Here is an 11,997-nt window from a genome sequence, read left to right on the forward strand (position 1 = left end):
TTGCCTTTTTATTCCTGCTTTTCTTGTTGAGTCCTTCAACTGGTAGCTATAGTAACACCCATGAATGAGTGACTGTAGTACACCACTACGACCCACTCCCCTCGGCAAAGCTCTGCCGGGTTTTCACACGTCTGCAATGGCTTGGCATCCTCTCTTACAGGGGTTTCTCCAAACAACAGGGACAGTCTTAGCTTGGGAGCTGGCTCCATCCTGCTTGCTATTTGCAGCTGCTACCCGCAATATATTGTGGCAGAAGGAATGAGTCACTGGCGAAGCAATCTGTTACATCAGATAATCACAGATTACCTCCATTAACCTGAATCCCTTCTGTAACCTTTTACAATAATGATCCTAAATGCTGACGCATACAGTTGTGTTACCATCATGTCTTGGGCTGTCAGTGATTTTTGAGGACAATGTTTTCTATTATTTCAGGGATGATTTAGCAGGGTGTGATGGTCAGATCCGCAGAAAGGAGCTGTTGGTACGTTGTTGCTAGACAAGATGATGGGGCTAAAGCCAGGCTTTGTAGTCCAGTGAGGGGGAGAATTTAGGTGAAATGCAGTCAAGGCTCTTTGCTTGGTTTTGCCCCACTGTTTCCCTCCCCAGGTGATCTTAACCCTTCCATCCTCCTGGCACCAGTCACACCATAAATTTCTGCAATGCTTCAACTTTGGTCGTCCCCAAAGCTGTCCATGTCCATTCTCTTCAGCCCTGTGCACCCTCTTCCACCCTTGCCCTGCCATCTGCTAAGTACTTTTTTCTTCCAAAGCCAAAGCATGTGCCAGCACCTTTTCCCCCCTGCTAGCCAGTCACCGGAACTGTAACCAGACATTTCAGGGCAGTTTCATTGCCCTCTCCACATTTGCTCTATGGAGTGTGTGAAGGCTTGCCATATATCTAGCATTCAATTTATGCTTTATGCATATGTCTATAGGTGAGATTCTGACTTGGTATTCAACCAAGGAGAGACGGGAAGATGGACAGGGTCATTATCTGCTTTTGTTGTAAAGAAAGATGTGGCTGATCCTGATCTCAAACAGAAAGTGAGCCTATCTAAGACATGTTATGATGCTGTACTTTTTTTCTTCCTGGCTGACTCTGGAAGCAAAAGGGCAGAAGTGTCACAGAAGAGATGTTCCTCTCAAACAGTTCTGGCAGTATAGCTCATACACATGTTCTCAGGAAGTTCCCAGGGTAATTTTCACAATTTTTAGCTTGTTTACATTAACTGTCTGAAAAGCATTGGGAGAGAAGGGTGAATCCAGTCAGGCATCATTGTGGCTCTTGGGCTATCTTCCTGCACCGCAAGGCCAATGTAATGGTCGTCTAGACCACTGTAAAAATACAGCAACACCACAAGATAAATATGTACTGAGCACCTGATAACACTTCCTCAGTGGCCTCCTTACTCAAGCGTCCACATCAGCACCTTTGCTGGGCCAGGATCTCTGGTGGGGTTAAATGTGGGAGGAGAGTCTGTGGTAATGCAGTGATTTGGTGGAGTATTTGTATGCATAGGCAGCCCAAAGCAGCTGCAGAGTCACTTCAATTCAGGCTGAGACCTGTGTGTTGCATTTCTGAATGTTTGGGGTCTGCCTGCCTGTAACTTGGGTGGACTATCTAGATGCTGGAGGGACTTGCTCTTCTGCCTGCTTCATAGACACTCAACACTGTTTCTTTCTTGCTTTTCTGATGGCTGTTTTCCTGACTCAGACATAAGCGATCTAAACTGAAAGAGTGTGCTGTTATTTGTGTATGGAAAGCAAAACACATCTAGATTTCTGGGTTCTTATCAGGGCATCTCAAAGCTTTACTGATTCTACCAATAGATGGAACTAATAAATCAGTCAGGCCTAATAAAACAGCCTGTGTCAAATCATTAATTTTTCATTATGTTTACTAAAATTCTTTTCTTTAGCCATGTTGGCAAGTTTATTTAGGTGAGGCCAAAAAACCCCAGAAAAGAACATAATTCTCAGAGCTTGGCTACAGACTGCTGATAGGAACACACTTGAGTTCTCACCTCCCATCCAGCTGGATCTCCTCCCCACGGTTCAGAAATACTCCTTATAAAACTCAAATGTCAGGAACACAGAGGCTAAGTTCTTTTTTTTAGAGACTGCAGAACTATTTGCAGGAGAAAAAGCCCACACAGCTCTTTGACAGGGACAGAATGAACCCACATCATTCCCTGCTCAGGGCTGGGTTTTTGCATGTTCTCCCTCTAGAACTGGCACCAGAGTTTTCAGAAGAGCTGAGCCCCATGTATTTGCCTGTACCAGGGCCAGGTTTCCTTGTGTGTTCTTTCTGCCTGTCTCCTGCTGCCCGTTGTGCTGTTGTGTCACTAAACGTCAGAATTGCAGAGTGTGGAGCAGCAAATTGGCAGAGCCTTTTTAAACTTCTAGTAATTTCTCTCAGTGTCTAGCCAGGACCCACAAGTCCTTTCAAGGTATTTTGGCTTTAGGGGCCAGCCCTAAGAACATTTGGATTGCTTGAGGAGTGCCACTGAATCCAGGAGCACTACGCACATGCTCCTGGGCAATCCACATGGGCAGTGGGCCAAGACATGGACTTTACGTGGGTGAGAAGTTGCATTTGTATGTTTGGGTTTGGAGGCATTGGTTAGCAGCTTGCATACATGTTACTAAAATAGGCTAATAAATATATAGAACCGGTCATAAGTTTAAAAAGCCATTGCTTAGAGAGGAGTTCCTTCCTGGAAAGATGTTATCAAGCCCTATTCAAGCAGGATCTCTGGAGCAGGGATTTGCATTCTTTCTTTGGAAGAATGGGAAGCAGGTCCCCTACAGGCAATGTAAATCGCAGCTGTGCAAATTAACTTAAGGGAACCAGTAGGGAATGTGGGAATTTAGATTCACTTGAACATTCAGATATGGGGAGGCCACGTTCCTTGTTTAATTCTTGTGTGCTTCAAAACATGTGAAGGTTGAGAACATTTCTGACAAAAGAATCTTCCTTTCTGAGAATGAAGTTTTGTCAAAAATTACAGGGTTTGCAGGAAAGCATCTACTTAAAAGAAAAAAGGATTTGCTTTGTCTACCTTCTTTTTGTCAATATAGAAACATCATTTTAGCAAAGTAAAGAATGTCAATTTACTGTACCCATTTTGTTCCAATGATATATCTTAATACTCTGTTTGAAGTGTTCTATGTTAATGTTTTGATGTTAGAGAACTGAGATGACTCAAATGTTATCAAAATTAAATTCTTTAATGTCTTTAAATCAGAATTTTCTAGAACTTTGAAATACTGAGTCTCAGCTCTGGTTTGCAGGAAAATTCGAGATATTTAGCATTTGTAGGAGGGTGATAACCTTGATTCTCAATAGCTCTGTTCAAAAGGTTTGTCTCCCACAGTAATCATCAATACTGAAGTGTTAATCATCAATACTGAAGTGTTAACAGACAAATGTTTTCTGTTACCTAACACTGCTGATGGACAAAATCTCTTAATGCTCCCCAGGTTCAGCCTCTGCATGTTCCTCCAAGAGACCTTGCAGGTCTAGAAACAGGTTCCAAAGAAGCACAGTGGCTCCAGATTCACTCATTGCATTGTCTCTTCTGCTCTTGTTGCCAACTACAATGTTAAATACTATCCAGGCACCTTTCAATCTGAAGCCATCAACTCAGTTCATCTCAACAGGCTGTTGAACCACCCAATATATGGTAACACATTTCAAACAAAGCTGAACTGCCTGGATTTCTGCCAGTAGCTTAGTTTACTTTGAGCTCAAGAAGAAGAAATTAGAATTTTGGGCTGTGCTTAATTTTGCTATTTTAGATCATAGTTGGTTTTATTTTTATAAAATTTACTGTTTGTTTGTTTTTTTAATATATTTTAAATCTTCAGTATACTTTGTATCTTCTGGGTTATTTTTGTTTGTGCCATAAAAGCCAGTGTTCTCTTTTTGCTCATTCATCAGCTGCAGATAAACAAAATGCTGTTAAAATACAAGGCATAAAAGAGAGAGATGACATAATAGACAAACTAAAGGAGCTTACACAAGGGAGAATTAAACTGCATCCAGGGAAATCACATCACCAAACAACTCCCTGTTAACATGCGTAGTAGTGAAATGTACACCCAGCATATGCGAACTGGCCCACAAAACTCAAAGGCAACTTGTTGAAATACTCTCAAGCATACATTAAAAATACCCAATGAAGGATGTAGGCAGATGTGGTGGTTTGACCTTGGCTGGATGCCAGGGGCCCACCAAAGCCACTCTATTACTCCCCTCTAACCAGACAGAGGAGAGAAAAGTAAATCAAAAGGCTCGTGGGTCGAGATAAGGACAGGGAGAGAGACCATTTTATCAGTTACCATCACGGGCAAAACAGATTCAACTTGAAAATAATTAATTTATTATCAATCAAAATCAGAGAAGGAGAGGAGAAAAACTGCTAGATCTTAAAAACCTTCCCCCCACCCCTCCCTTCTTCTCTGGGCTCAACTTCACTCCCAGTTTCTCTACCTACTCCCCCCAGGGGCGCAGGGGGACGGGAGTGAGGGTTGAGGTCAGTTCATCACACGTTGTCTCTGCCGCTTCTTCACCCTAGGGAGCGGACTCTTCCCCTGCTCACGTGTGGGGCCCCTATCACGGGAGACAGTCCTCCACAAACTTCTCCAACGTGAGTCCTTCCCATGGGCTACAGTTCTTCACAGCTCTTCACAAAATACAGCACAAACTGCTCCAGCATGGGTCCATAACTTCCACGGGGTGCAGTCCCTCAGGAGCAGACGGTTCCAGCATGGGTCCCCTGCGGGGTCACAAGTTCTGCCAGCAAACCTGCTTTGGCATGGGCTCCTCCCCCACGGGTCCGCAAAGTCTTGCCAGGAGCCTGATCTGGTGCAGGATTCCCATGGGGTTGATAGCCTCCTCCCTTCGGGCATCCACCCGCTCCGGTGTGGGGTCTTCCACGGGCTACAGGTGGATATCTGCTCCACCGTAGACCTCTGTGGACTGCAGGGGGGACAGCCTGCCTCACCACGGTCTTTACCATGGGCTGTAGGGGAATCTCTGCTCCGGCGCCTGGAGCACCTCCTCCCCCCCCTCCTTCTTCACTGAGCTTGGTGTCTGCAGGGCTGTTTTCTCTTGCATCCTCTCACTTCTCTTCTCTCTCTGGCTACTGAGATGCAGCCGGTTTTTTTTCCTTCTTAAATATGTTACCACAGAGGTGCTTCCACTGCCGCTGATTGGCTTGGCCTTGGCCAGCAGCGGACACAGGGAAAACTTCTAGCAGCTTCTCACAGAAGCCACCCCTGTAGCCCCCCACTACCAAGACCTTGCCACAAAAACCCAATACAGCAGACTTGCATGGAGAGTGCCCCAGTTTGGGATACCTGCTTGAGACCCACAGAAAAAATTAAAGGCATGTTTTTTCAATTTAGTTAAGATCCTTTCCATGTGCTCTGACTAGGCATAAAGGTAGCTTACATAAAGACTTCTTTATATTCCTAGAGTGGTACCCAAATGGCCTTGACATACGATAGTCAAGCCACAGGATCAGTCTTCAAAGACTAATGCCTTAGCTTCCTCTGTCCCTTCAGGGCAGTGGATGTTATTAAAGCATATTATTAATGTACACATTATTATTAACATATAAAATGTGTTATTAAAGTAGTGTTTCAGCCACTCATCAGTATTTACAGTACTACTTGACCTCTTATTTAAATACTAGGTAGATATTCCTGCAATAAATATTTGTTTATGAACAGTGACTTCTGTAAGCCAATGTTAATAGGACAGTTGTATACAAAATGTTTTGCCCTCTGGTCCTCTGGTAACCAGATGGCAAAGCCAGCCTGACTCTGTTGGGGAGAAGCTTTCATTTTTGCTTATGAAATTCCCATCTCTGTGCTTCTGAAAGCTTAATCATGAAATAAATCTGCTGTTCATTTCCAAAAAGCAATGGGTTGTTTTACACAGCGGTTGTCAGGCTTATGTATTTGTAGCAACATGCAGATGATTTATGTGCAAACATGCCATGACAGCAGGGAAGATGGGCACAAAACCGTTATCACAGTCTGTGACTATTCAGAGAATCACATTCATCAAAAAAGGCTGCAGGAGATAAAGACATATTAGCATTGATAAGAGGAGCTATGTAATGTGATTCTCTTTTGAGGGCATGTTGTTGACTTTTTGTTGTATTTTATAAACAAGAGCCTCTAAAGTCTGGTTTGCAGAGGCATTTGCGTCCCAGTGGATGATGGACACCTACCTGCTACCCTCATACTCTTCTCCTTTTCTTGGGGTGGCATAAGAGGGCATTCATAAAGAGGTTCCTAATGGTCCTGTAAGTGCTTGTTTAAGCACAGGTTAGCCAGGAGTATCATCTAAGATCTTGTAAGGACAAAACGGGGTTCCTGGTTTCTTTTCTGATTTTCCAGATGAGAAGGGCAAGATGAAGGGCAGAGAGCAAGCACTGTCTTTCATTCTTTGAAAACAAACTGTATTTATTTGCTGGTACAGCTGAGCTTAGGTGGGACTAACACGAAAGAAGAATGGTGAACCTGGGTGAACTTCCACATGAAGCAGGTCTAAGAAGGGTGGAACTGTTTGCCTTAGAGGCTAGATATGTGAGATATGAAAAATTCTTCAGGGAAAATGATGGGCTGATAAGTTTTATTTATGCTGTCTCATTAGGAAGAGACAATCCAGGAAAATAAGCAGTTTAAAAGTGGTATTCTTCACAAATACACAGTTAATCTCTGGGACTCACACCCACATGAGGCAAAATGGCATTCCGCAGTCCAGGGCATTTGCCAGGAGCTTAAGAACAGCCTGAATTTAAGTAGTATAGATTCTGAAAAAGAAGATGACATTTTTGGAAGCAATATGCCTTCATGTTTTGTTAGCCATATATAATTAATAGGGTGTGGAAGAAAGTTCCTGCTTTCCACATACTTTAGAAACAGCTTTCTAAGATCTTCCTCTGAAGCTGCCTGCTATACTAGACAGACAATTTGTTTAATCTAATACAGCAATTCCATATATACCATATAGCTGCATACACTTTGATGGGAGAATGAGTAAAGGAAGGCAGAAAAGGAGAAGAAATGTAAACTTCTTTTGAGCGGAAATAAGACGCTAACCATGTTTTTTTGACTTTTAATATTTTTTGGAGTTTGTTTCACTGCTTTCATGTGCTGTGTAATCAAGGCCTTGCAATCAGAGAGCAAAGAGCTTTCTACTCTTGTTGGGAAGGACTTGGATGAGAGCCTAGCTACTGTTGCAAAATGGAAGACACAAACTGTAGTCGTCCTTCAGTGATCTGTGGATAGTTTACCTAAATTGTGGATTAAATAGATTGCAGATAATACAGTTGAAGGCAATTAAATGTTTGGCCATCTTGTGGGCAAGAACAGAGCAAAAGTTTGAAGACAGCTTAGCCGTGCTTAAAAGCCACCTTGCATGGTGGCACGAGGCACAAATGGAATACGCTACAGGCATGATGCCAGAACGAATTCACCCATCATTATATTTAACCCTGTGTTATGAAGTATCTTTAATCAGCTGAGCAGGAGCATGTCTTGATCCTGTCAATAGCAGGATTTACGAGCTCCAGGCCTTGGCTTCCGCTATTTGCTCTGTCTCTGATTTCTCATGTCATTTTGGACAAGGCACTTAATATCTCACTGCCTTAACAGTATGCAGGTAATTTCCTACCTCCTCTAGGTGTTAAGAGTCTAAGTATACCCTGAATAATGGAGGCAAAAAAAGTAGGCACCTTAGGCTAAGGGTAGCTCCTGCTCGCAGATGTTTCACATGTGTGCTTCTAGTTACATCTCTCTCCTTGCACACAGACATCAGAGCTATATTTGCCATCCAGCATCACAAGATGATATGAAAAATGCCATGTATTTTTCAGTAGGTAGGATGTAGAGCAAATGCTTTTGTCTCCTGTAGGACATGTTAGAGAATTAGCTTCAATCCTCAGTTTGCAAATGCTGAGTTGTTAAGTGCATGCAAGGGAGTGGAGCTGCGATTTCATGCTGTTGCTGGGAGCTCACCTTTTGTCATCATCAGCAAACCAAGTTTTTAAAGCAGTCAGACCCTCCAATGCCACCTGATGGAACTCACATCTAAAACATGGCATGTCTGTCAAGTCTTGCCCTGAGAAGCTGCCCTGAAGATTGCAAATCCCTCTGTTCAGAATAGACAGTGCAAAGGCAGCAATCAAGGCAATGTGTGAAAAGCTTCCCTTTGCAACCTGCACTATTACTGACCTACTCAGAGAAACCTCCCCTTTTAGCTTTTAGCTCTGCTAGACAATTTATCCTGTCTCAGCTGTCTCACTGCATTATGTCCTTCAAACCCTCTGGAATTAACGTTTCAAGCCAGCAAACACTGCTGGCTCCACAAGAAAAGCTGAGAGCAGAAAGGTCAGGTCAATTAAAGCAGTTCATCAGAATCTTTAACATAAAGACGTCACAGGCAAAACAGTAATGCTACTTCATGCTCAGCTAAGAGCAAATGATTCATCAGGCAAGGCTGCTTATTTTTGGAGGATGGCCACAAAATAGAAGAGAACATGCTGGCTGTATCAATCATGGTTGTAACAGGGGGCTGCAGAGCCCGTCTCCAGTTTTGATGGAAATTTAATGTCGGAGATACATCAATATATCAATATATATTTCACATCAAATGGATTTTAAAAATGTTCTGGCCCAGGTTAGCAGAATCATTTAGTGTCTGCACAAATCTCAGAGCTGTCATTTAGAGCAAAGGGCTATTTGCAATGCTCTGCACAGCTTGATGCTGCTAAAGATGCGGCTGTTTTGTGAGGACTTTTGTAAAGGTGGCTGGAGAAGCAGGTGTCCTCTGAAATCTCCAGTACTTTGGTCTAGAGGGTAAACCTTCAATGGGTGAAGATATACGAGTGTTGAGCAGATACAGCCGAAAGGATGCTTTCATCTGGCTTACTCCCCCTGCCTCCTGTGTCCAGAAATGATTGGAAATCCTGGTCTAGCAGGCAGCGCTGCCCAAGCAGCTGCATACCTCTCATGCTGCCTCCAATGCCTGCTCATACCTTAAGCAGAGAGCTCCTGCCTGCTCCTTTACAGCTGTCTATTCCTCTGTCTATTCCTTGGTAAGAGCAGAGTGGGTCTCCGCAGTGGGAGAGGCAGCAGGCAGAATTGAGAGGCATGTGTTTGTACGTGGAGGTGGGATGAGCTGCTCTGGGAGCTGGCAGCCCGAGGAAAGGATTCAGAAATCCAGATTCAAACCCTGTGGCTGTCAAAGGGGGATCATTCTGCTCTGACACCAGCTCAGCTGTTTCCCTCCCTCCTTGCCCTTCCCTTCCTTCCTATCACTCTCCAGGGCTAATAAATAAATACTTAATTCATTTAATTCCCATGGAGGTTTGGTATCAAGGCACAGAACTCAAAGTTTACAAGATAAATGAGTGTGAGGAAAGCAATTTTTCAGGGAAGAAAATACAGCCAAAGAGAATGACTGGCAAAGAGAAGAAAGTGGGAATTACTGGAGGATCATTCCCCAGAGAAGCATGCAAAGTGAGAGGCCAGAGAAGTGTAAGGACAGTGTGATGAGACATAAGGGCAGGAGCACCAAGGGGTGTTCAGGAAGGCCCCTGGGAGAGAAGGAGAAGAGGGGCGAGCGGAGCTGGCAGCCTGGCAGGCAGGAGCAGCTGTGGAGGATTGCAGGAGTGAGCTTTCAGCGAGCCAGTGGAGGACCCTTCCAGCTGCTGAATCCAACCCCTGCAGTTGCTGGCGTCCAGAGCAGAGCCATGTGCTCCAGAAAAGTTGGTGAACAGACCATCACAGTGCCCACGCCAGCCCTCAGAATGCTTCTCAGAGCCTTGTAGCATTCCTAAGACCTTCAGCCTGGAAGACCAAGCATTGGTTGTATGCTGCAAGAGGAGAACAAGACAGCCTCTCTGATACTGTGGCTGGAGGGATGGGAGAGGAAATTACTTTTGCAGCAGTGTTCAGGATGCACTGAAGAGGGGAAGTTGAAGCAGAGTTCATTATAGACCCAAAGGGTACATCTGTGTTGCATAATACTGCGTAGTGTGGAGGCAGTCACAGCTCTCTGTGCTTTGCTGGAGACTAATTCCTGGAAAGGGTAGCATAGCTGTACTCCTGATAGTCTAAACAAGCTAGTTCCTTTATGGCTAGTGCAGATATCTCTGCTCTACATTGCATAATGTAGACATACAATAAATTCCTGTCAATAAGGAATTTAAAAATTCAAGGCAAGCTCTGCAATAACAAAACCACTAGTCACCAGAACCTAAAGGACTAAAAGGTGAGATGCAGAAGGATCAGAAATGCCCCACAGAGAGCAATACTTCGCAATTTTTTCCAAGGCTGATGTTTTCTGTGTAATGGTCTGCTGCCTTTTGAGTCAATGCTCTCCTAATTCATCCTGAAATATCATGTGGTACCCAACACACCCTCAATCTGCAATTGTGACTACCAGTCCCTCTACAGCATTAATTCAGTTGTGAATTAGTTATTTGACGTGCCAGCGCATGTAAAATAGACTCAAATGAATCAGATTTTGTGTGCGGGGACTGAATTGCAGTAAATACAGCGATTCGGAGAATCTCAGTCTGCGTCTGGGCTTTCACGTCCAGAGGAATACTCTTTCTCTGGTGGCTGTGCAGCCTTTCCGAGCAGGACAGGCACACAAATGAGCCAGGAATGAAAACCCTAGCACCATACCCCACCTCCTGCCCTCTGCAGTAATGCTGATGTGGCAGGATAAAAATGTGGAGGCATAAAAGAGAAACCCAGGGGAGGGCTGGACTAAAAAAGTGCCCAATGATAGTGGAAGAGACAAGAAAAATCTAAAAATGTCTTCTTAGGCTGAGCTGCTTCAGACCTGAATGCCCATCTAGCAGACACTGGGAGAGAGCCCACACAGTGTGTCAGCCTGCATTAGGCTTGCTTAGGCTGAGGGAGCCTAACCCTGTAGGCAATGCATCTTCAAGTGATCCCAGCAAGGAGTGAAGAGAGGTATGCTGGAAACGCTAGCATTACTGGTTAGAGCCCACTGCAGAAGGCATCCCCCTTTACAAGTTCAGATGCACCTGGAGATGCCAGTGATGCCTGCAGCAGGGTATTTATGGAGGGACATTGATGAGGGAGATTCATCAGCATGGAGAGAGGCTGAGGGTCTTGGACCTCATTCAGCCAGAGCTGGAGGAAGCCAGCTAGGTCATTCACCATGGGGACAGTCCAGTTCAAGAAATCTCAGGGAAGAGTGAGAAGGGGAAGAAAGAATGAAAAAGATATTTTCTCATCATGAGGATATTACATTAATTTTCTCCCATTCTTCTTCTCCTGTGGAAGCAGCAGTGACTAGAGTGTGTAACATCAGCGGTAATACCATGTTGGCAGTAGATGTCACGTGAGGGATGGATGGCGAGAATTGAATTTCTGTCTTCAGTTTTCAGCACTTCTTTTGTGGTAGAATCAGGGTTCATCCCAAAAGCAGAAGAGGAAGATCCAGGTTGTAATGTGAGCTGTAATTTTACATGATTATTTGACTCGCACAAAATGGCTGGGTCAGAGATGATGTTGGAGATGCTCAGTTCAGCACTGTCACCTGAATTGGACCTGATGGGCCCATCTGAACTCCAAACCTTTACCAACCTGGTCTTCTGCCAGATGCCATCTCTTTGGTCTGTGTCAGTCCAGACAAGCTCAGACTTGATCTGTACATCTACCCATGGTGTCTCAGCTTCAGTTATTAATGGTATCCATAAGAACTGCAACTGGGCTGGTAAACTGTGGGTGGGGCTATGCCCCCAAAGCAATCTAACCCTGATATTTCTTTCTCTGCAGGGGGTGGAGGGAAACGCAAAGGCAAAAGCAAAAAGTGGAAGGAAATCTTGAAATTCCCTCATATTAGCCAGTGTGAAGATCTCCGAAGAACATTAGGTAAGAGCTTTTCCCTTCTTTGGAAGTATTGCATAACTAAAATGTTCCATCAAAATTGGTT

The 11,997-nt window shown here is 44.2% G+C and overlaps 1 protein-coding gene across 1 annotated transcript in view; it reads left to right on the top strand.

The window, feature by feature from the left end:
• GRK5 (G protein-coupled receptor kinase 5) overlaps positions 1-11,997 on the top strand; it is a 174,378-nt gene that overhangs the window by 61,155 nt on the left and 101,226 nt on the right. The window contains exon 2 of the mRNA XM_009641436.2: positions 11,841-11,936. Within this exon, the coding sequence (XP_009639731.2) occupies positions 11,841-11,936 (96 nt within the window). The remainder of the gene's footprint in view (positions 1-11,840; positions 11,937-11,997) is intronic.

This window comes from Egretta garzetta, unplaced genomic scaffold, assembly GCF_000687185.1.
Source record: "Egretta garzetta isolate BGI_Z169 unplaced genomic scaffold, ASM68718v1 scaffold486, whole genome shotgun sequence".
In the NCBI taxonomy this organism is placed as follows: domain Eukaryota; kingdom Metazoa; phylum Chordata; class Aves; order Pelecaniformes; family Ardeidae; genus Egretta; species Egretta garzetta.